This window comes from Pristiophorus japonicus, chromosome 3, assembly GCF_044704955.1.
Source record: "Pristiophorus japonicus isolate sPriJap1 chromosome 3, sPriJap1.hap1, whole genome shotgun sequence".
Classification (NCBI taxonomy): domain Eukaryota; kingdom Metazoa; phylum Chordata; class Chondrichthyes; family Pristiophoridae; genus Pristiophorus; species Pristiophorus japonicus.
The window spans coordinates 272808344-272834363 of NC_091979.1; the positions used below are offsets into that span (position 1 = coordinate 272808344).

The 26020-nt window shown below is 42.9% G+C and overlaps 1 protein-coding gene across 1 annotated transcript in view; it reads left to right on the forward strand.

Annotated features, from left to right (window-relative positions):
- The first annotated feature begins 2632 nt into the window (after positions 1–2632).
- The window catches only part of LOC139259523 (G-protein coupled receptor 26-like), a 33521-nt gene continuing 10133 nt past the window's right edge, over positions 2633–26020 (forward strand). Inside the window, exons 1-2 of the mRNA XM_070875010.1 lie at positions 2633–3300; positions 8709–8822. Of these exons, the coding sequence (XP_070731111.1) occupies positions 2633–3300; positions 8709–8822 (782 nt within the window). The remainder of the gene's footprint in view (positions 3301–8708; positions 8823–26020) is intronic.

A 26020-nucleotide genomic window follows, 5' to 3' on the forward strand; every position in this document is an offset into this window, starting at 1 on the left:
TGATAAAATACACTAATGGGCACCAAAAACCTGAGCATCCATAATTGAACAGCACTACTGCAAAATAATAGCATAACACTGTGCCTGCATCAGGCATGACTTGCTGGTTGTTGGAATTGTTTAGACTGTTATGTACTTAGGTGCTTTGTGCTTGTTTTGGGAAAAAAATCTGGGCAGTATAACATTGAACCTGCAAAAAAACCTAGCACAGATTAATGAGGATTATCACTGAATTAAATACTTAATGAGGAATATCACCGAATTAAATATTTTCAAATAGTTTAAAATCCAATGGTAAAATTATCAGAGATTTTCAGTTCCAATATGAATATGACTGGGTTCTATCAACCACAACATCGCATGCATATAGTGACTTTAAAGATAGAAACACGTTCATCAGTGCTTTTAATTTTAAATGATCTTTTGGGAATTCTTTATTGTTGACGATTACACAACCAGTTCCCTTGGGCTTTTTATTTTACTCCAACAGATACAAGTGCAAAGAGTTTTAGACTTTCTTTTATAATTCTCCAAATGTCAACATTAATGCTGTGCCATCAAACATTTTTAATTCAAGATTGAGTGAATTTGCATGATTAATTTCAGGCTAATGCACTCTCTGTAGGAATAACAAAGAGAATTCATACTGAAAAAAGAGGAAGCAGCTGTCCATGATAGAAACCTTTCAGTGCTGTAGTAGAAAATATTTTAACAGTGCTGCATACACTGATTTTTGGATGTGAAAAGGTGTATTATTTGGGGCCTTTTTTATTCTAAAGAAAAGGTTGCACAAAGCCCATTCTGATACAGTATTTGTATTATGATTAGAATTATGGTGCTTATGTTCAAGTTGCAGTAGTATTCGTGCTCCTTAGCAGAGTTAAAACTATTCTAGTAATCTTTATGGAATCATATAGCACAGAAGGAGGCTATTCGGCCCATCGTGTCTGTACGGGCCCTTTGAAAGTGCTATCCACATAGTCCCACCCCTCTGCTCTTTCCCCCTAGCCTTGCAAATCTTTCCTTTTCAAGTATCTATCCAATTCCCCTTTGAAAGTTACTATTGAATCTGCTCCCACTACCCTTTCAGGGAGTGCATTCCAGATCTTAACAAGTCGCTGCATTTAAAACAATTCTCCTCATCTTACCCTCTCCTTTTGCCAGTTATCTTAAATCTGTGTCCACCACAATCTTACAATTAAGAATTTAATGTTGGATTCAGAGCTCTATACTTGACCATAAATCTTGTAAATGTCCTCATTTCTTTGCTCCCCTCCCCAGCTTCACCAACATTTCTGTGCTTTTCCCACTTAAAAAAAGTAGCTTCTCATCTAGGATTAAAATTTTATTTTTAACATTTTCGGTAATAAGCAAAATGAGATCCATTCTTGAAACACCACCGATATCATATGCTTTGACTGTTGCTTGGCAGAAAACATCACCTTGTCGATAAGATGTACTGTATAGTCATTTAGCATAGAATCAGTACTTGATATTGGGATAAGCTGCAATATGAATGGAGAAATATGTTCATTTCCCTCATATCTTGGTAGGAACTGTTATTTTTAAAAAAATATGCATTCTAGGATTGCGCTTGAGAAGGTGGTGGTGGTGAGCCGCCTTCTTGAACCGCTGCAGTCCTTGTGGTGAAGCCACTTCACAGTAAATGCTGTATAAATCATGACTATTCCCTGTACAGCTAGTGACCATTGCCATATGTTACACCTGTGCGATCCATGTAATAGGGATATGACTTGGACACTCGTGGTATACATGTGTTATGCAAGCTAGGATCAACTAGTACGTGATGTGTGACATATCTCATGCGTTAAATGACGTTACTGATTGGCTGAGGGAACTACAGCACTTCGGAATAAAGGGGTTTCCTACTAATATCCTTCAGTTTTCTCAAAACATTTTGAATGGGATTGTTCATTGCCCAGTTAACAGCAAAGGAAAATTATTAATAGGTTAAATTTAACATCTTAATATTTTAGTACCCAGTACTTTTAAAGTTATGATAATTAGCATATAATTCGTTAAATCTGATCGTTAAATTTGGCAAGGTAAGTTGTTTTAATGATCTGGTATTCTGATAACAAAAATCTACTTACTGTGCCTATCGCTATTGTGAATATTACGGTGCTCGATATTAGGAGAAGCTTTCGATCTAATGTACATGGTGGGCACTTTGACCACAATTTTTCAGTGACTCAGATGTCCATGTGATAGACAGACCCAATAAATCTTTCCTCCACTCAAGACAGTGCCGAGATTTAAGTGAGTGTGCCAATAATAACGAACTGACAGGACGGCTCCTCGCCAATAACCATTGATCACTTGTGATTGGACTCTCGTAAGAAACCGTGAACTCTTTGGAAGGACACGCAGAGAGTGGTTCAGCCCGGCGGATAGTTTCCGACTCTGAGCTGAATGGACTTCCCTTGTGCTCCGTACATTAAACCCGGCCAGTGACGTGCAAGAAGCAACATTCCCATCAAACTGCAACTCGGCTGCGAAATAACACCGGAGCGACTGGGGCCGAAAGCGAGGACAAATCTGCAGCAAAATGTATTTTCTGGGATTTGGGAGTACCAGAACTGGCTGCAAGAGACACTGAGCGGTCAACACCATGGGCACAGTGGATGTGATCTTGTCTTTCTTTGTAGTAGTTCTGATGGTCGTGTCGTTGCTGTCCAATGTCCTGGTGCTGATCTGCTTTCTCTACAGTGCTGAAATCCGGAAACAGGTCCCCGGGATGTTTATCATTAATCTGACCCTCAGCAACTTGTTGATGACAGTGCTCAACATGCCATTGACTTTGGTGGGGCTTATCAGCAAAGAACAGCCGGGAGCCGACTCCGTGTGCCGAATGGTAGGCTTCCTGGAGACTTTCCTGGTAACCAATTCCATGTTGAGCATGGCTGCTCTAAGTACCGATAGATGGATTGCGGTGGTTTTTCCTTTAAGTTATAATTCCAGGATGCGTTACAAGGACGCGGCGATCATGCTGGGGTACACGTGGCTCCACTCGCTGTCCTTTCCTGTGGTGGCAGTCTGCCTGTCCTGGGTCGGCTACAGCCACCTGTACGCCTCCTGCACTCTCTGCCAGAACCGAACTGACGATCGCATCCCGTTTGTGGTTTTTACGGTAGTTTTTCACACCCTCAGTTTCCTCCTTTCGCTAATAGTGCTATGTTTCACCTATCTGAAAGTGCTGAAAGTGGCGCGATTTCACTGCAAGAGGATAGATGTTATCACCATGCAAACGCTAGTGTTACTAGTGGACATTCATCCAAGGTAGGCAACCCGGACCGTGAGTCCGTCCCGCCAGCAGTTACTACTCTCTTTTTAAGGAATAAATGTGCATGGTTATATTTTAGATCTCGTATCTTTTTCTGCAGTAATTCTCCCCGGAAGCAGAGACACATTTACACAGATACACGGAATGGGCGATTGGGATGTTCTGACCAGTCAGTCTGCAGTGTGTGCAGTACTGTGACTAAGATCTTGATTAAACTATATAAATATGCTTGCATTTTTAGGGTATCTACATTTTGAGGTTACTTTTAGTGCCAACATAAGAATCCCTCCTTTTTAATATTTTCTTTCGTATGTTTGAAGACTGATGGGGGTTATCCTGAACATTCACTTGGAAATGACAGACATGTTCGAGAAAGTTAATGGAAATGAAGTATTACACTTGTGTATGCTGTGTTAATTGTACAGGATAGTTTGCGTCAGTTGACGTAAGCTTGCAGCCTCCGCACTCTTAGCAGTGACAGAATATAAAAAGAAAATACAGGCTGACAGTACGCACGTTGCAACAAGCTAGAAGGTGTAATGAAAGAAAATGAATGACTCTTAACAGTCTAAGTGATTATAAAATCCGCTTTACTTTCTTTTAATATAGGAAACGGATTGAACAATAATATATATAAACATTATGTAGAATAAGATACCTTGATACAACAACCTATGTAGCTCTATGCATGTTAATGATTTTATCCCCGAGAACCTTAAACGGGAATTTAAGAACAAAACAATTATGGTGATCATATTTCAAAATATTTGTCATTACGGCCAATACAGTGTTGCTGGGCTGAAAGGAATCCCCATGAAAGATCAGTTTCAAGAGTTCCATTCGATGATCGCCGCATACTGGTGTAAGAAATGTTCTGCAATGTAATTCTCCCATATGCGATCACACTTGCAGAGGTACCAAATACAAAGTGGGAAATATTTTATTGCCACATTGCTGCTGAAACTGAAACACTGTTACATTCTCCTATTTCATACGATACCAAGTAAAGGATTCAATAACACTGTTTACTTCAGTGGGAATTGTTGCTTTGAAATCTTTCTGATGTGCCTTACAACAGTTTTATTTGCCCCAATTCACTGGGTCTGTGTGGTCTCCCTGTAGATACATAATACTATGTAGTTGTGATAGTTTGCGGTAGATTTGGGGGCATTTTTTGCTTTTCAACTGTTTGCCAATAAATCCTTAAGTTTCATGGGTGGGGCTTAGTGGACTTTAATAATTCTCCTAATTTTTGTTCAGTAGTTCTTAAAATATTTTTTCAAAGACAAATACACCTTCTGCAAAATGGACCAATCCTGAAGGAAATCGGCCTTCCTGCCATAGAAAATGCCCAAATTAGGAATAGCCAACAAACGTAATTGATATTTGAGACTCAAGTTTCAGACTAAGAAAGTTTTAGCTTGAGATGAAATGTTATTGTTAAGTCACAATAAATCATTGTGTGCATTTTTGCCAGTTTTTTAATATTTATATTAAAGATGTGAGAAAACTGGGCAGTAGAATATTACATATTTGAATTTGCATCTTTATTAGGTTTGTGAAGTTGCCTCTGATAGAATATAATGTTGCCTTGATAAGAATTAGATCCCCTAGATCAAAAAAATCATTTAAACAGACTTTCTAGACATTGAATAAAAAAAGGTAAAACTTCAGGAAAGTCCACATATAAAAGTCATTCAACTCAGATTTGTAAGGATCTCTCCTGTACTAATTTTAGCAAACATCCATGGTTGGTCACTTTACTGCAGATACCATGCCACTAAAATTTCTGAACCCTTAAGGAAGTGGAAATGTTTACATTTTACTGTTTCATATCCCATCTATGTTTGAACTCTCATTAAGCAACTGAAGTACATTTTTAAGACCCAACGCAAACCATTTTGGTTATTCTGTAGCCATTGAATTACATCAGTTAGTTTCAGAAAGATATCTACTGCTGTAACTGAGTTCAACTATAGGTTTTTAATAAGCAAACAGAAATATCTCAACAATAACTTGCATTTATATAGTGCCTTTAACACAGCAAAACATCCCGAGGGGCTTCACAGGAGCATTGCAAACAAAATTTGACACCAAACCACATAAGGAGGTTTTAGGACAGGTGACCAAAACCTTGATCAAGGATGTAGATTTTAAGGATCGTCTTAAATGAGAGAGAGGTAGAGATGCGGAATGGTTATGGGAGAGAATTTCAGAGCTCAGGGCCTGTGCAGCCGAAGGTAAGGTTGCCAATGGTACAGCAATGAAAATCCGGGATGTGCAAGAGGCCAGAATTGGATGAGCACAGAGATCCCGGAGGGTTGTGGGGCTAGATGAGAGCACAGAGATCTCGGAGGGTTATGGGGCTAGAGAAGGTTAGAGATAAGGAGGAGTGTGACCATGATGGGAATTAAAAATAAGGATGGGAATTTTAAAATCAATCGTTTTCTGGACTGGCAGCCAATGTAGGTCAGCAAGCACCGAGGTAATGGGTGAACCAGACTTGATGCGAGTTAGGATATGGTCAGCAGAGTTTTGGATGAGCTCGAGTTTAGAGGGTGGGAGGCCGACCAGGAGAGCATTGGAATAGTCAAATCTAGAGGTAACAAAGGCATGGATGAAGGTTTTATAGAAACATAGAAACATAGAAAATAGGTGCAGGAGTAGGCCATTCGGCCCTACGAGCCTGCATCACCATTCAATAAGATCATGGCTGATCATTCACCTCAGTACCCCTTTCCTGCTTTCTCTCCATACCCCTTTACCCATAAGGGCCATATCTAACTCCCTCTTGAATATATCTAACAAACTGGCATCAACAACTCTCTGTGGTAGAGAATTCCACAGGTTAACAACTCTGAGTGAAGAAGTTTCTCCTCATCTCAGTCCCAAATGGCTTACCCCTTAACCTTAGACTGTGACCCCTGGTTCTGGACTTTCCCAACATCGGGAACATTCTTCCTGCATCTAACCTGTCCAGTCCTGTCAGAATTTTATATGTTTCTATGAGATCCCCTCTCATTCTTCTAAATTCCAGTGAATTCAAGCCCAGTCGATCCAGTCTCTCTTCATATGTCAGTCCTGCAATCCCGGGAATCAATCTGGTGAACCTTCGCTGCACTCTCTCAATAGCAAGAACGTCCTTCCTCAGATTAGGAGACCAAAACTGAACACAATATTCCAGGTGAGGCCTCACCAAGACCTTGTACAACTGCAGTAAGACCTCCATGCTCCTATGCTCAAATCCCCTAGCTATGAAGGCCAACATGGCATTTGCCTTCTTCACTGCCTGCTGTACCTGCATGACAACTTTCAATGACTGATGTACCATGACACCCACGTTTCATTGCACCTCTTTTCCTAATCTGCCACCATTCAGATAATATTCTGACTTCCTATTTTTGCCACCAAAGTGGATAACCTCACATTTATCCACATTATACTGCATCTGCCATGCATTTGCCCACTCACCTAACCTGTCCAAGTCACCCTGCAGCCTCTTAGCATCCTCCTCACAGCTCACACCGCCGCCCAGCATAGTGTCATCTGCAAACTTGGAGATATTACACTCAATTCCTTCATCTAAATCATTGATGTATATTGTAAATAGCTGGGGTCCCAGCACTGAGCCTTGTGGCACCCCACTGGTCACTGCCTGTCATTCTGAGAAGGACCCGTTTATCCCGACTCTCTGCTTCCTGTCTGCCAACCAGTTCTCTATCCATGTCTGTACATTACCCCAAATACCATGTGCTTTAATTTTGCACACAAATCTCTTGTGTGGGACCTTGTCAAAAGTGTTTTGAAAGTCCAAATACACCACATCCACTGGTTCTCCCTTGTCCACTCTGCTAGTTACATCCTCAAAAAATTCTAGAAGATTTGTTAAGCATGATTTCCCTTTCATAAACCCATGCTGACTTGGACCGATCCTGTCACTGCTTTCAAAATGCGCTGCTATTTCATCTTTAATAATTGATTCCAACATTTTCCCCACTACCGATGTCAGGCTAACTGGTCTATAATTCCCTGTTTTCTCTCCCTCCTTTTTTAAAAAGTTGTGTTACATTAGCTACCCTCCAGTCCATAGAAACAGATGCAGAGTCAATTGTTGGAAAATGATCACCAATGCATCCACTATTTCTATGGCCACTTCCTTAAGTACTCTGGGATGCAGACTATCAGGCTCTGGGGATTTATTGGCCTTCAATCCCATCAATTTCCCGAACACAATTTCCTGACTACTAAGGATTTCCTTCAGTTCCTCCTCCTCGCTAGACCCTTGGTCCCCTAGTATTTCTGGAAGGTTAATTGTGTCTTCCTTCGTGAAGACAGAACCAAAGGATTTGTTCAATTGGTCTGCCATTTCTTTGTTCCCCATTATAAATTCACCTGATTCTGACTGCAAGGGACCCACTAGTAGTATGTTGAGCCAAGCCACAATTGATCCAAAGCATGGCTCAGTAGTAATATATTTGTTACATGCTATAGTGAAGGCACGTTCTCCAAGAATGGCACATGGAAAAAAAATAGCCTGTCTGATAGAAACTCAGACCTGAAGCAAACGTGTGCTTCAGCAAAACCTGTTGTTCTCTCAGTCAAAGTTGAAACTGATTTGGATGAAATTAGTGAAGTAGATTATATACAGTTGGAATCATTTCCACCATTTGTCAACATTTATTAGATTGAATAACATAAATGAAAAATCTTTTCCTGGAACCACATTGACTAATATTGCCATTTCTATCTGTTCTTTATCAGATCATATCACTCAAGTATAAAATAGTTAAGAACTAAGTTTAGTGTACACCATTTTAAATGTTTGCTTATGCTTAACACCATAAATATGGTCTATGTCATAAATGTATTAGAATTCCTAAATAACATTTTACATAGTACACTTTATATATTAACATTTTAACATAGTAACATTTTATATATTACATTACTTAAGTTTTCTAATATATGTTATAATTAAATACATATTTATGCTGACTAATAGTTAAATGTCAAGTAAATTCATTTCTTAATGATTGCCCTTACTGTTTCTATAAGATGATGAGTGCTCTGTAAATGTATTGACCTGACAGTTGTGGCGATGAACAGCAAAGTATGCTTGGTGATTTTGTCTATTTTTAATTTGTGAAATCTCTTATGACAATGACCTATCATTGGCTAGTTTTAATATTGATAGCATAGCAACTGATCTTATAAACAGCATACCTTCCAACCTTGCGGTCTTTCTTGCTGATTTTACAACACAAACAAGAGTAATCTTAGATCCTATTACTGGTGACTACCACTTCAATAACCATACTAAATTTTGCTTCTACGATTCTTACTGGCAAATGCTTTTGACTTCAAAGAATACCCTGTATAGTTGCTTATCTTTATTTCTTTGCAGTGTAAGACAACGCTGCCTAGAAGAGCAGAAGCGGCGACGACAGCGGGCAACAAAGAAGATCAGTACTTTCATCGGTACCTTTATACTGTGCTTTGCACCTTATGTCATTACAAGGTGTGGTATAGTAATGCAATCTTACACTATAGTAAATGATGGAGCACGTTGATGACCATGTTTCAAATTTAAATATTTTGCAGAAAACGATATTTATGAGATTTGATAAGTTGAATCTAAAGCTTTCCATATACATCTTAGTCTTATTTATCCACATTTTGTTATTAAGCTTTACATTGTTATAGATAAGGTTTACATGGTCAAGGAATAAGACTGAGATTTGTCAACATTGTCTTGAACTTTTAGAATTCAAATTGAGTTTGAGGATATTGTACAGGATGTTTTTAAAAGGCAATGGCACTAAAAGTAATATTTTTAAGAACATAGAACATAAGAAATAGGAGCAGGAGTAGTCCATTTGGCCCCTCGAGCTTGCTCCGCCATTCAGTAAGATCATGGCTGATCTGATCATGGACTCAGCTCTACTTCCCTGCCTGCTCCCCTTAACCGTTTACAATCTCATCGCTCAAAAATCTGTCTTTCTCCGCCTTAAATATATTCAATTACCCAGCCTCCACAGCTCTCTGGGGCAAAGAATTCCAAAGATTTACAACTCAGAAGAAATTTCTCCTCATCTCAATTCTAAATGGACGGCCCCTTATTCTGAGATTATGTCCTCTAGTTTTAGTTTCCCCTATGAGTGGAAATATCCTCTCTGCATCCACCTTATCGAGCCCCCTCATTATCTGATAAGTTTCAATAAGATCACCTCTCATTCTTCTGAACTCCAATGTGTATAGGCCCAACCTACTCAATCTATCCTCATAAGTCAACCTCCTCATCTCCGGAATCAACCTAGTGAACCTTCTCTGAACAGCCTCCAATGCAAGTATATCCTTCCTTAAATACAGAGACCAAAATTGCACGCAACACTCTTGGTGTGGCCTTACCAATACCCTGTACAGTTGCAGCAGGACTTCTCTGCTTTTATATTCTATCCCCATAGCAATAAAGGCCAACATTCCATTTGCCTACTTGCTGTACCTGCATATAAAATTTTTGTGTTTCATGCATAAGACCCCCAGGTCCCTCTGTACTGTAGTACTTTGCAATTTTTCTCTATTTAAATTATAATTTGCTTTGCTATTTTTGCCAAAGTGGATAACCTCACATTTTCCCACATTATACTCCATCTGCCAAAAGTTTGCCCACTCACTTGGTCTGTCTGTATTCCTTTGCAGATTTTTTGTGTCCTCCTCACAATTTGCTTTCCCACCTATCTTTGTATCATCAGCAAACTTGGCTACATTACACTCGGTCCCTTCATCTAAGTCATTAATATGGATTGTAAATAGTTGAGGACCAAGCACTGATCCCTGCGGCACCCCACTAGTCACTGTTTGCCAACAGGAAAATGTCCCATTTATCCCAACTCTTTGTTTTCTGTTAGTTAGCCAATTCTCTATCCATGCTAATCTATTACCCCCAACCCCGTGAACTTTTATCTTGTGCAGTAACCTCTTATGTGGCACCTTATCGAATGCCTTCTGGAAATCCAAATACACAATATCCACTGGTTCCCCCTTATCCACCCTGCTCGTTACATTCTCAAAGAATTCCAGCAACTTTGTCAAACATGATTTCCCTTTCATAAAACCAATCTGCTTGATTGAATCATACTTTTCCACATGTCCCGCTACTGCTTCATTAATAATGGACTGCAGCATTTTCCCAACGTCAGATGTTAGGCTAACTGGCCTATAGTTTCCTGATTTTTGTCTGCCTCCTTTTTTTAAATTAGGGCATTATATTTGTGGCTTTCCAATCTGCTGGGACCACCCCAGAATCCAGGTAATTTTGGTAGATTACAATCAATGCATCCACTATCTCTGCAGCCACTTCTTTTAAGACTCTAGGATGTATGGCATCAGGTCCAGGGTACATGTCCACCTTTAGTCCCATTATTTTACCGAGTACTAATTCTTTACTGATAGTGATTGTATTAAGTTCCTCCCTCCCTCTAGCCCCTTGATTATCCACTATTGGGATGTTTTTAGTATCCTTTACCGTGAAAACCGATATAAAATATTTGTCCAATGTCTCTGCCATTTCCCTGTTCTCCATTATTAATTCCTCAGTCTCATCCTTGCGGGGACCAACATTTACTTTAGCCACTCTTTCCTTTTTATGTACCTGTAGAAAATCTTACTATCTGTTTTTATATTTCGTGTTAGTTTACTTTCATAATCTATCTTCCCTCTCTTTATCATTTTTTTAGTCGTTCTTTGCTAGCTTTTAAAAATTTCCCAATTCTCTGGCCTCCCACTAGTCTTAGCCACATTGTATGCCCTGGTTTTCAATTTGATATTATCCCTTATTTCCTTAGTTAGCCACGGATGGTTATCCCTTCTCTTAGTCTTTCCTTCTCCTTGGGATATATTTTTGTTGTGATTTGTGAAATATTTCCTTAAATGTCTGCCACTGCTCATCAACCGTCCCATTCTTTAATCTATTTTCCCAGTCCACTTTAAGCCAACTCTGCCCTCATACCTTTGTAGTCTCCTTTTATTTAAGATTAGGACCATGGTTTGAGAACCAACTTTCTCAACCTCCAACTGAATTTGAAATTCAACCATGTTATGGTCACTCATTCCTAGAGGATCCTTTACTATGAGGTCATTTATTAATCCTGTCTCATTACACAGTACCAGTTCTAAGATAGCCTTGTCCCTGGTTGGTTCCACAATGTACTGTTCAAGGAAACTATCCCAGATACACTCTATGAACTCTTCCTCAACGCTACCCTGTCCAATTTGCTTTGTCCAATCAATATGAAGGTTAAAATCGCCCATGATTATTGCTGTTCCTTTATTACAAGCCTCCATTATTTCTTGATTTATACTCCGTCCAACAGTGTAGCTATTGTTAGGAGGCCTATAGACTACGCCCACCAGCGACTTTTTCCCTTTATTATTCCTTATCTCCACCCAAACTGATTCAACATCTTGATCCTCTGAGCCAATATCATTTCTCACTAACTCACTGATCTCATCCTTTATAACAGTGCTACCCTACCTCCTTCCAATTTATCAAATCCCCCATAATATTTAGTTCCAAGTCCTGGTCACCTTGCAACCATGTCTCTATAATGGCTATCAGATCATACCCATTTGATCTATTTATGCCGTCAGCTCATCTATTTTGTTACGAATGCTACTTGCATTTAGACAAAGAGCTTTTAAATTTGTTTTTTTACCATTTTTTCCTGCTTGTTTCTTCTGTCCTTCAAATTCACTTTCTACATTTTTGCTTTCCAATTCCAGCTTAACTCCCCTCCCTACTGAATCTATTCTCAGGTTCTCATCCCCCTGCAAGCTAGTTTAAATCCTCCCCAACAGTACTAGCAAATCCCCCCACAAGGATATTGGTCCCAGCTCTGTTGAGGTGCAACCTGTCCAGCTTATAAAGTTCCCACCTCCCCCAGAAGTGGTCCCAATGCCTCAGGAGTCTAAAGCCCTCTCTCCTGCACCATCTCTCCAGCCATGCATTCATCTGCTCTATCCTTCTATTTCTGTACTCACTAGATCATGGCACCGGGAGTAATCCGGAGATTACTACCTTTTGAGGTCCTGCTTTTTAATCTCTCTCCTAGCTCCCTAAACTCTGCCTGCAGGAACTCATCCCTCTTTCTACCTATGTTATTGGTCCAGATATGGACCATGACCTCTGGCTGTTCACCCTCTCTCCCCAGAATGCCCTGCAGCTGCACGGGGACATCCTTGACTCTGGCAACAGAGAGGCAACATGCCATCCTGAAGTCATGTCTGTGGCCGCAGAAACGCCTGTCTGCTCCTCTGACTATTGAATCCCCTCCCACTATAGCTCTTCCATTCTTCTTCCTTCCCCCCTGTGCAGCTGAGTCACCCGTGGTGCTGTGGACTTGGCTGTGGTTGCCCTCCCCAGAGGCACCATCGCCCTCACCGGTACTCAGAAGAGAATACCGGTTGGAGAGCGAGATGGACTCGGGGACTCCTGCACTACCTGCTTAGTCCTCCTCTTCTGTCCGGCGGTCACCCACTCCCTCTCTGCCTGCACACTCTTAAGCTGCAGGGTGACCACCTCTAGAAACTTGCAATCCACGTTGCTCTCAGTCTCACGGATGCACCGCAGTGACTCCAGCCACCATTCAAGCTCCAAAACGCAGAGCTCAAGTTGGTGCAGCTGGAACACCTTCTGCACACATGGTCGTCCCGGCTGCGCAAAGTGTCCAGAACTTCCCACATGCCACAGAATGTGCAATCCATGGGACTGAGCTGCTCTGCCATCCCTCAGAACTATCAAGCAGAAATAACTCTGAACCTTAGCAAAAACACACCCAGCCGCTACTCAGCAAATAGATGATTTAATGAATTAGGTTTTTTTAGATAATAAATAGCACTTATCTATTTAATTGCAGCTCCTAACTTGCACCAATGCCAAAGATTTAAAAAAAAAAGAAAGAGAAATACTCATCAATCAACCAACCAATCGCGTACCTGCTTGGCTGTGATGTCACATTTCGATTTTAATTCTTTTTACTTTTTGTCTCTTATTGTTGTCGCTGTTGCAGATAGCTCCTCCTGAACTCGGGCTCCTCCCGATCTCCGGCTCCTCCCGAACTGCCGCTGCCTTTTTAAGCCCCACACCCGGTCAGGTCTCGTGATGCTTGCCCTTCAAACTCCGGCTCTTCCGGATCTCCGGCTCTTCCCGATCTCCGGCTCTTCCCGAACTGCCGCCACCTTTTTAAGCCCCACACCCGGTCAGGTCTCGCGATGCTTGCTCCTCTGAACTCACATTTTAACAGATAAAAGCCTGTTAACTACTGTCAGCATTCCAAATAATAGCTGTACTATTTGTGAGTTACAGGGAAGTAATAGTTATGTAGAAAGTGCTCTAATACTTACTCATTACATGTGCAGTGAATTGCTAGCTCTCGTATGCAGAAGCTATAATTGATTTGCTGATTTTGACAGTAGAGGTGTGTTATACTTGAGCTGAAAATGATGCTTTATTGTATCTTGTAAATATTGGTTTCTGAGCTCTACTATTATTGCAATTGGCAGAGGAGGAACAGCAAGTGTGAAAAGTGCCGCCCATGATGTCAGGTGGCACATAAGGCAGAATGTCAGATCCCACTGTTTCACAACACTGTCCCAGGCAGAAGACCTGTGCCCAAGGGTATGGACGCTATGACAGCACTGTGCCATCTTGCTCACGAATACCTCAGACACAATCTATAAACTATATCAGTGGCTGCCAAAGTCGCCTCAGCACTTATTTTTGATATATTGTCTCCTTCCAGAATAGCACTGGTGCCAGCTGCAGTGTCAGCTAGTTTGCAATCCCCAGATGTGTCAAGGAGGTCAGAAAATGTCTTATTCAGTAGAGCCAACAACTTGATCACTTTCACCACAGACTAGCAACAATAACGAGAAAGGGTAGCTTCATTCAACATGCCAACAGAGGATTCTTTGATTTTACCTGTGTTGCCACTGAGGCCCTTGTGCACAATATGACCCATCTTTTATTCTGTGTCCAACTGCTACATGACCACAATCACAGAATAATGCAGGTGAATGCTTGTTTCCCATGGACATTTCACGATGCCTTCACTTTAAGGCATTCACCTGTCTCACGCTTATTGGGAGAGAAAGGAAGAACAATGAATGGCTCCTGAGAGACAGAGACAACTAACTGCAGCCCTGATTCATAGTCCTTGTCCCAACCATGCAAGAAGCAAAGCACAAGTACAATAAAACTTATGCAACAAACAGAATGAAATCTTAAAACAGCACTGCAATTGTCTTGACTTATAAGGGGTGCCTTACAGTACGGCTCTGCTGCAGTGTTACAAATTTCAAACCTGCTCTAGATAATTCTCTTGGGTTCAGCATTACTGGTTTCCCCGTAGGTGGATTCCCCATCTGTTATGATCAGATGTTTAAGCCGAGTATCTAGTCATATGATAATATGACCTGGGGCTGACACAACAAAAGTCCTTTGTTATATGAACTGGTTGCTCTAATATTGCTTATGTGACCACGTTCATTTTGCAATCTCCTGAGAGATGGACTGATTAACACTTCAGTGAGATGAGGTCAATACAAATCATGAAGCTGCTTTATTTTATAGTCAGTGATTTGAATGGCTGCTAGCACTGTTAATAGTTGCTGGCTCTCATCGCTGATTTTGCTACGCAACTGGCGAGCTCATTGTGAATGTATAATTAATTGCTGCTCTTTAAAACAGCAATATTAGGGGTTAACACTCAGTTAACCCTCGATCAGCACACCATCAGTCATTTTCAGGCTAGATATCGTTGAGCATTCACTGCTGCTGTGAGCAATATTTCAGCTTCTAAAATTGTAATTATTTACAATTATATTTAATGGTATTAATTTAGGGTTTCACGTTGAATATTAGGACTGATTCTCTGAGAGCGCATCCACACATTACATAAGCGCACCTCACTGCATCAGTAAGTAGGCCTGAGCGTCCAACCCAAAAAGCACCAAGTTCACTGTTCATATTTTTCATGCTTTTTGGAGGCCTGACATGGTGCATGCGTGGATCCCATTACACCTCTTAACTGTATCGATCCTTATAGAATTTAATCCCACACCAAACTCTCTGATCGTTTTCAGCTGTTCACTCTTTTATCGCTGCTCACCTGCTGGAAGTTCCTGTTCCTGCCTTCAGAACTTTGATTCTTAAAGTATGAGGGACTGTTCCCATTGTGATGTATGTAGCACTCAAATCACTGACTCCAGATGGTCTGATGTTGTAGTAACTGCTGTGACCTTAGTCCTTTATTGTGTAACTCCAGAGTGCCTCTCAGGTGTGGTGGGCAGCCTTTTATACTCTGCCTTGCAGGTACTTTCAGGTCTCCCACCACAGCGCCCTCTGTGGTGCACCATTGTACTTATACATTTAATGTACCTGGACAATACATAACATCTCACCCCCCCCCCCACCCCCCACCAGTTCCAAAAGCCATTGCCGGTAACCTCGGCCTTGTTCGTTTCTGAGTGTGAGTCCATGACCATCCACTTCCCTCTTCCCCCCCTCCATGTAGAGATCAAGTGGTATTTGCAGTCCTTGCATGGCTAATGAAGTACACGAGTATAACCTCCAACAGAAAGCAGGTATACATAGGCAGTACATTTGTGTGGTACATATGATATACGGTACAGATGTTATGTCAAAAGGTTGCAGGTGCACTGAACAGTTATTTAATCCCAGCTCCACTGGGTGAGGTACAGTGGCAGTGTACTGCCCCTTTTTGCCTGAGGTGATGGGCTGTGCTGAGATAGGGTATCGCAACTAGTGCGTTGCCTCTGTTCTCAGTAGTCGCCTTAGCGGCTCATCTGCAGCCGCTGAACCATTGCATGAAGCACATACAATCGGAAATCGCATTGGCCCCTTAGGCACGTTAGTCAAGGACCCATTAACCCTATTACTTGTACCTCGTGGTATTAACTCTTTTCATAAATCATTCATATCCATCATTTTAAACACAGTAACCATTCAGCATCAAAATATCACTTCTTATCCTCAATCACTTCATCAGACAAATCATGTTACACATTAAGACTCGCTCTTGTCTTACAAAAGTCTTTTTGTGGGGACCGGCAATGGTGTAAGGCCCTTTTAAGGCTCCCGGGTGCATTTCCCTTTTAAGACGCCATCTTGTGGTTCCCACGAGGCTTCCCTTGGGCGCCGACATTTTACTTTTTTTGTACTGCTTGCCTTTGTTCTTTGCAGCCACGAGGCTCGCCACCATCTTGAGCTCACTGGCCTGACATTTTGCTGCAGTTAAGAAGGGATAGAGGGGATAAAGAAGAGAAAAAAAAAGGAAAAACGGCCACGAACATGACTGATACTGCAGCCGTCAGAATGGCTCCTCCTGCCGCCACCGCTCAACCCCAGGCTCCCAGCGAGAAGAGGAATGTGATGAATGGCTCCCCGAAGCAGATCAAGGGCACGGGCCCCTCGGGCTCATCCAAACCCTCACGACGGATCCCCAGGGGAGAGTGGGAAGGAAGGTGAAGAAGCCAGCAGCCAAGAGATCTCCAGAGTTATATCTCTCGATATCACTGTCACTCAGAATCAGCGCTCCGTTTTTAAATCTTCCCACCTGCCCAGTAGGGAGTATTTCAGACCTCTTGTAATTTACGTACTCCCGTTTTAGGGGCCAAGCACCAAGCCTAACAGCTCGTTCTTGTTCTGTTCACCAGATTCTTCCACCGTACTGGTAGAGCCGGCTGTGGAGCAGCCGCCCCTCGCACTCGCCCTCGCTGGGCCCGCTCTCGCCCATCGCACAACACGCCGCACCGGCCCCGGCAACATCCCGGCCTCACAGGTGCACGTCCTGCAGCTGGCTGCCTCCTCTGCCTCCTTTGCCTCCGTAGCCTCCTCTGCCGCTGTGGTCCCAGTAACTGCCGCCCCTCCTGCGGCTGCCATAGCCGCCGCCACCGCGCCACCCAACTTTTTCTCCACACTGCCCCCCCCCGGTTTGTCGGCCGTCGATGGGTTTGCCGTTCAACGCCTGCTCTTCCAGGGTCTGCTCGTCTGTGTGTGGCTTCTTTCTCCTCCAGCTCGGTCGGTGCTGCTCTTTGGGAGCACGGGGGACAGCGGTCTGTGGAGGGATGAAGTCTTCCCAGCTCCCGCGGACCTTTCCCATCCACCTCCTGCCGAGAAGCGTAAGCCCATCGCCTGCAATGATCCACAAAGGTAAACTGTGCGTCTCACCCCCGTGAGATACCTGCACATCCGCTCTGCCGAGGACAGGAATCAGTTCCTTGGTGTAGGTACGCAGCTTCGCCGTGACCGGGACCAGCTTGGGTCGTGCAGCTGGGTTAATCCACAGTTTATCAAAAGTTCTCTGACTCATCAACGACGGACCCGATCCAGTGTCCACTTCCATACTCACAGGGACTCCGTTCATCTTGACCTCCATAATCACTGGAGCGGAATCGTCGGTGCACATATATGGTCCAAGCACCTCATCTTCTTCTGCCTGCTCCTCGCTGGATAGTAGATCATCTGCCATTTCCTCAGCCACATGGTGAGTCAGGTTTCTTTTGCATTTATGCTGAAGGTGGCCTTTCATGTGGCAGGTATTGCACATATACTCCGCAAACCTGCACCGGTGAGCCCCATGGCTTCCTCCGCAGCGCCAGCATGCTGCTACTCGATTAGTCCCCCTCAGCGGACTCTGAGTTCCAGGATCCCGAGGTCCGTGCTCTCTGCCCTGGGCAGAGCCACGTTCTGCAGTTTTGTCCGTGGTGGGCACTATCCTGTGGACAGTGCCTGCCGGGTTCGAGACTGTGTGGATCATCTGCCTGGTGCTGCAAGTCGAGGTCATAAATGCCCGGCTGATGGTGATGGCTTGCTTCAGGGTGACTGTAGTTTCATGGAATAGCAGCTTGTGAAGGAGCCCCTCATGGCCAATCCCCATAACGAAAACGTCCCGTAACGCCTCGTCAAGGTGTGCGCCAAAATCACACGGCGCTGCGAGTCTCCTGAGGTCCGCAGCATATTTGGTGACATCCTGGCCCTCAGGTCTGCAATGGTGGTAGAATTTGTGCCGGGCCGTGAGGATGCTCTCCTTCGGTTTCAGTTGGTCACGAATGAGTTCAATCAGCTCCTCATGTGACTTGTTCCTGGCGCTCGCGGGTGCCAGCAAATCCCTGACGAGACAGTAAACCTCATCGCCACAACTGGACAGCAATATCGCCTTACGCTTCGCTCTCATTGCATCCGTGTCTGCCGTCAGGTCGTTTGCTGTGAAGTAGTACTCGAGCCTTTCCGTAAAGGCCTCACAATCATTGCCCACCGTAAAATCCTTTAGCGAGCCCAGAGTAGCCATGGTTGCATGAAGTTCGTCCGTGTCCTTGTCGCCAATGTGATGTATGTAGCACTCAAATCACTGACTCCACATGGTCTGGTGCTGTAGTAACTGCTGTGATCTTAGTCCTTTATTGTGTAACTCCAGAGAGCCTCTTAGGTGTGGTGGGCAGCCTTTTCTACTCTGTCTCCCACCACAACGCCCTCTGTGGCGCACCATTGTACTTTATACATTTAATGTACCTGGACAATACATTACACCCATTATTTTTACTTCTCATATATTTACCTTGGTGCAATCTCCTCCAGCCCCACAACCCCCTGAGAGGTCTGTGCTCATCTAATTCTGCCTTCTTGAGCATCCCCGATTATAATCGATCAACCATTGGTGGCCGTGCCTTCTGTTGCCTAGGCCCCAAGCTCTGGAACTCCCTCCCTAAGCCTTTCTGCCTCTCTACCTCTCTTTCCTCCTTCAAGACGCTCCTTAAAACATACCTCTTTGACCAAGCTTTTGGTCACTGCGCTAATTTCTACTTATGTGGCACTGTGTCAAATTTTTATTTCATAATATTCCTGTGAAGTGCCTTGGGACATTTCACTACGTTAAAGGCGCTACATAAATACAGGTTGTTGTTATTGTTTGCTGCTGCTGTTTGCTTGTGCATTGCAAGATCCCTTTGCAAATCCTTTTGCCACAGCACTGTTGCTGACTACCGCTGCTTCATCAGCAGTAACCATAGTGCACAGCTTGGGAATCCCATTGGGCCTTCCACTGGCAGTGATGGATTTGGAGGCGGATGACGAGTCCAGACAGATTATGCCTCGGGCGTCTGTCACCCACTAGATTGCAGCTCAGGAGCCAAGTCCTCAGATCTATTTACATCTACTCAACGATGCCTGAAGAGATCTGTCTCTGTCATCTATCTTTCATGAGGGAGGCTGTCACAGAGTCAGGTGATCTGCTTGAGCCCGATCTCCAGACAACATTTAGCACAGGGATCGCCTTGCTCATGGTTGTGAATGTTTTAACAGCATTAACCATTATGCCAGCAGACCCTTCTAAGCCATTTGCATCATTCATTAGTCTTCACTTCACTGATACTTAAAACAAGTGATTGAAGCCTTATTGTACCAGAGAAAGCACTTTCATTACTTTCTCCATAGAAAGGAACAGCAGAGCAAGACAGCACAGTACTTTTAGCAGGCAGAGGGCCTTCTACAAGTTTAGATCCTCATTGATGATGTGCATACCAGGACCCTTAGCAACAACACCATGACATATATGAAAAGAAAAGGCTTTCATTCCATCGATGTATAAGAGAGATTGGAACACAGCACAGAGTAATTAAAGTTAGTGCACAATATCCCAGCAGCACCTACGATGACTTTGTTTTGTGATAGTCATCTTGCCACCACTATATGAAGGAATGGAGAAACTTGATAGCTGTCTGCTAGGGGGAGACCAAGGATACCCACGGCAACCCTGGCTAACAGAACAATTAAACACTTCCTGAACAGAGGCAGAACTCTGATACAATGAAGCTCATGCCTTCATCCAATTAGCTTGCTGAAGTATCCTGTACCATAACCATGTTTGGACACACTGTGAGGAAGTACTGCTGAGTCGTCATGACAAAGTGTCAAAGATTACTAGAATCTGTTGTAAAGTGTGTCTTACTATCCAGATAGAGGAAAATATTCAGCTGGAGGGAAGGGTCTGCCTGAAGCCTTTGCAGATGTACAGCCAAAAGCCACTGATTGATAGGATTTTCATTTAAATCTGTAAATGTGTTCTTCATGAACAGTTTTCATCATCATATACTGGCTCCAAGAATAACATGGTCTGCCTCTATTAGCTTACCGGCCTATAACCCACACAGCCTGCAGCATTCATATGTTCCTTCTGAAAATAAATCTACACACGAGGTGCACCCACTTTATTTCAGAACTGCAGTTCTGTATGCAAACCGCCCTTCTTTGTGACAGCTACTACCTAATCTTATGCCCCTTCTAAGTGCTCCCTCGGGAAGAGGAGAAAGTGCCACAGCAGCCTGTTACTCTGCAATGGAGGCCTCTAGACATGGCTATCGTGCTGTTTAAGATGATTAAAGGATTTGAAAGGGTAGATAGGGAAAAACTATTTCCTCTGATGGGGGAGTCCAGAACAAGGGACTCCTTGCTTAAAATTAGAGCTAGGTTGTTCAGGGTGATGTCAGGAAACATTTCTTTACATAAAGGGTCATGGAGATCTCTTCTCCAAATACTGTTGAGGCTGCGTCAATTGAATCATTCAAAACTGAGATGGATCGATTTTTGTTAACTAAGGGTATTCAGGGATATTGAGCAAAAGCAGGGAAATGGATTTGAGGTACAGATCACCCATGATCTAATTGAATGGCAGAACTGGCTTGAGCCGCTGAATGGCCTACTCCTGTTTCTATGTAATTCTTTCTGCTGAGTTATGAAATAACCGTGCAAATACTGCCAATACTTCGGCCCCTACATTGGCTGCTCCTTCTTGCATCCTGCTACTTCCTCAGTCCTCTGAAGAACATGGCTGGAATAGGCATGAGAGCCTTATCGGTGCCTCCTTCTGGCCCATTCCAGCTGCAGGTGACTTGGAATCTATGTGGGAACAGACTGCTCACCACCACTCAAGTTTCTCTCTCTCGAGCTGATCCCCTAGTCTCTCCAAATTAGCTACGAGTAGGTGCTGTAAATTAGAACCCTGTATCTCTGTATCCCCAGTCATAACATCCATGAGAGAACATGGGATATATGCCCAGGAGAGTCCAGATTTTAGGCCAGATCCCAGCTCTCTACCCCATTTGGACCAGACCTTTAAATTCCAGTTGTAGGAGGGAGCAGGGTGTGGGCAGATATTCCTCACTGTCTATATCAGGGGGAATTCCCGAGCTCCCTGAGAAATTTCTCCTTTAACTTCCTTGAAAAGCCTCAGTGTAACACAAGCCAGTTAAGCTTGATCAGTTTTCCATCTCTTGTTGGAGTGGCTCCAGGCTCCAGCGGAAGCCGACGAGTTTAAAAATAAAATTTTTGGACAATTTGGCCAGAGGACTCTGCCCTACTTTAGAAAGGTGGCCCTTCCTGTTATGGGTGAGGAGGAGGGGATGTGGGGTTCCGCTCTGCCACACATGCCAGCAGTGTAGGGCCCCAGGAATAGACAGGCCACAGTACAATATCTATCGTTCCAGCATCTCTTGCAGCTAGTTGTAAAGTTACTGCTCACTCTACCGTGCCCTATAGGTTTCCCAATCATTCTCGTATGAGTACACAAATGTCACTCTGCAGAATCATGCAGGAATCTCTGAAAATTCTCATTATTGAGTTTCCTTTGTAGGCGACCCCTCTGAAATAAGAATTTGTGGACCTTGCAGAAGAAGATGCGGCCCTGGTCCAATGTCCACTTTTCTGCTGTTTGCCTCTAATTGCTCTTCCTCACTTGTGTTCTGTGCTTCAGCGGGTATTCTCTTTTGACCCTCTCTTTCTGATTCACCTGAATGCACTTGATCTGGTGGGTGTGTGGTTGGATGCTTTACAGATTTCTTGTAAAATTCCTGCTCATCTCTGATGGAAAGTAAATCATCTTGGGAGGTTCCTACACAAAGAGAAAAGAAACATGTGTTGGCATGAAGGATACTTCGAGTGCTACTGCAGACAGTTACAGTTCCAGTATTCTTCTGAGGTAGTCCCCCGGAAGAGTTTCGGGAGTCTAGTATCAGGCTTGCGGACAATGTGGCCCGTCCATCGGAGCTGGTGGAGCGTGGTCACAGTCTCTCTGTGTACAGCCTTCTCCTTTATAAACAGAAAAAAAATTTCACTTTCAACAATTACAAATGACCTCAGGACCCAAACTACATTCCACCTCGTGAATACCTGACTAAACAGTGTAAAAGTAGTTTCAAGCGGCAAATTGACTTGGATGCAGGCGATGTTGTCCTGAGCGGGAACAGTTCCGGTATAGAGCTGCTGTTGGGTGCATATTACTGAGTGAGTGAGTCTGTTGGGCTGCTACCTAGCCACCAGGCTCTCCTTGGCTCACACCCTCTCCCACAATTTCAAGGACTGCCTCCTGGTGGTTCAGAATGAGGAAGTTAGCAGGCCTGCCACCAGAGCAGTTTCTATCCGTCTGACTGTTTGCAACCTTCTCCTTTATAAACAGAAACAATGTTTCACTTTTTCAACATTTGGAAATCACCTCAGGACCCAATCTACATTCCACTTCATGTGAATACCTGACGAAACAATGTAAAAGCAGTTTCAAATGGCAAATTGATTTGGAGTCACAAAGTTCAAGTTGAAGCATTATGGATATAATGGGCCAGATGTGACCAGTTACATCAGTGCTCCCCATGTTCCACAGTTGATGCTGCACCATGTTGGGGGAACAATGTTTGTGGCATGAACATAATGGGCAAAGACTTAATTTGAGTTGTCAAACTGTGGCTAACATTACCTTATCATTCTTCCTCAGGCCTTAAAATTTCTTCCTCTTCTGCGCATGTGACCTACAGACATGAGAGTTGGTATTCACTCGCTTCACCAGCTCATCTGCATGCATAGAAAGTTTTCCTTCTATTCCAAATAACACTATCCTACCCCCTCCGTGAGACCAGCTAACCTCATCAGTAAAGGAGGTAATTCTGCCTATTTTCCCTGAACAACCTTCCATTCCTGCTGTCCACACATACTTCCTTTACACACCAGTGTCAGTGGTGTATCAGTACTCGTGAATAAATAACATGGAGCACAGTGAATCTGGTGAAGGCAGCTTCCCGCTCCTCATGCTTGAAACACCGTGTTCACACAGTGAACCTCGCTCCATTTCTGTCAGAATTGTAGCAGTAGCTTTGTTGCTTATAATAAGCATTTCAATCTTTTTATATGGTATTAATTGAATTATTACTGTTCAAAATAAATCTTTTATGTGACTAATATAAAGTAAGAGCGATAAGCTCACAAGATCACATGTTTGAGAAATTTCATACACCCAAAAATCTGTTCAAAATTTTAGATAATGTAACAAAAATGTTGGGCAGCTTAGCATGATGACGAAAATTCAGTTATAATGAGATTCACTTTATCGTGAAAAGCTCCAAAGCAGAATGATACAAATATTCAAACTGTTCCTGTTACAGTGTAGCTGCACTTATGATGACATTTTGATTGTGACAAACAGCTCCTTACTGTAAATACTTTGCAAAATGTGCCAATTGATAGAAATGCTGTTGCTGGTAATGTTGATTTGAAAAGCAACATTTTGCTCAGGCACAATTTAATGTCTATTCATGGTATCATGTTTGCTTAAAAAGATCAACTAGGTAATAGAAACATTTGATGTTCAGTTCAGTTCAGATTTCAGCTGGAGTCTGTGGACTATAAACCTATTATCCTGCTCTCTAAATGGATAACGACATTTTGCAAATAGTAGGTTCAATATTAGGGACAATAATGAAAAGAAAAGGTTAAAACGAAGAATAAGTGCAGCCAGAATTAATAAAAATATAGTTAAAGAACAAATAGCTGTTGTCATATCTTCATGCTCTTCCCATGGAGAATAACATGAAGTAGTGGAAGGATTCAAGGTCGGATAGGTCGTGATATGAACATTCCTCCCATTGCCATGACCATCTTTACACCAACTAATAGAGTAGTTAGTCCAATATGGCAGGAAGGGTACTATTGGCTGGTATAACCGACATAATGGTGGTGGGGGCAGAGGAAGAAAACCTTCCCACGCACTATATACCTGGAAGCCAGAGATTATCATTGTATCTTGTCTGCTCCTCAGAGTAATCTCTCAATGTTACATTACTGCATCTTTATAGATACACATACAGGCTTCCCATTAACTGTTTTCCTGTCACAGAATAAACATATTGGGCTGAAAATTCATCAAATACCGATACTACCGGTTTGCCGTCCAAAAAAACACGATGACTCCGCTATGATTTTGAGGTGGAAGATTTGTGAAAAAACAGGAAAAAATCCACCCAGCGGGAAAAATTGGCGTTGCACGAGGATTCGCGGTGGAAACCGCAATCCTCGTCAACTTTAGTCCGAGGCCGATTACCGCAGTGAGTTGGGCCAAGGGAAGGGAGAAAACACAAAAAATATTTTTCCAAAAAACAAAAAATGTTTAAAAATCGCAAAACATTCTCAAGACCCTTTTCTGGTGAAACACTGCAAAAGAATTTTAAAATAAAAGCTTTAACTTACCTTTTTGCAGGGTATTTTACCTACCGCTGTTCCAAGGGCTGCTCCGACAGGTTTTCCCTCAGCGTTTTTTTTCCCCATCTATGGGTCACCGCTGTGACCAAACTCGTTTTTTCCAGTGGTCCGCTCCCCAGCGCTATTTGAAAACCGCCAGCGGAAGACTTCAATGAATTTTACGCCACATTGTTTTCCGCCCAAAACGACGAAATACCGCCAAGAAACGTGGCGGAAGGTTGATGAATTTTCAGTCCATTGTGATTGGATTCACTGGCATGAGAATTGTGAAGACAGTTCCACCTTTTCTGGAAATGAATGTTCTAGTCATTTTGGAATCTCCATTCAAAAATATTATGTTAATCCATGATACCTGAAAATGATCCAATACACAGTCATCATAATAATACAACAGCACTGCCTTGTTAAATGGAAGTTAACTTTATGATAAATTAGCCAAATTTATTTTAATTTGTTTACAAAACATACATAAAGCAATGACATAAATTGTATTGAAACACATAATCATATAATCATTACTTGACTCATGTGCCCCGCAATAAAGGTAACTAAACATTTTCTCATGAAAGCAGTGCTTTAAAATTTTTAACCCTCTCTCCTTTCTTGAGGATAGTAATCTCTTGCGGGGTATGGTTCCTTGGGTAGCAGTGAGTGTCAGAAAGCTATTGAACTGTAGGGAGCATCGCATCAGATCCCGATACATACCTCACCTGATGTCAAAGTGTCCTTGTAAATGCTTTTTATAAATACTGTTATCTGGATTGTCAGCCCCATTGATATCGTCACTGCCATAAATATCCTGATAGATTTCTAAATTCTAAATTCTTATGAAATTATTGTATCTCATTAAGCAGTCCCTGATTTCAACTCCAGCCGGGTTTTGGGCGAGTGGGTGGTAAGGTGAGTTAGTAATTCACTTGCTGCAGCAGAAAAGAGGCGAGGCCTATTTTAACTCCTGGGCCTCATTAACATGCTGGGGTCTACTTGCAGCTGCTGGTCTGTGGAAAATTCGGCAATCCATGGCTGCCCACCGGCATGCAGGTAGGTGTGGGGAAGAGGGTTCCAGGAGAGCCTTGCAGGAGGAAAAGAGGGGGTGGGGGCAGGAGTCTGAGGCAGGTGAG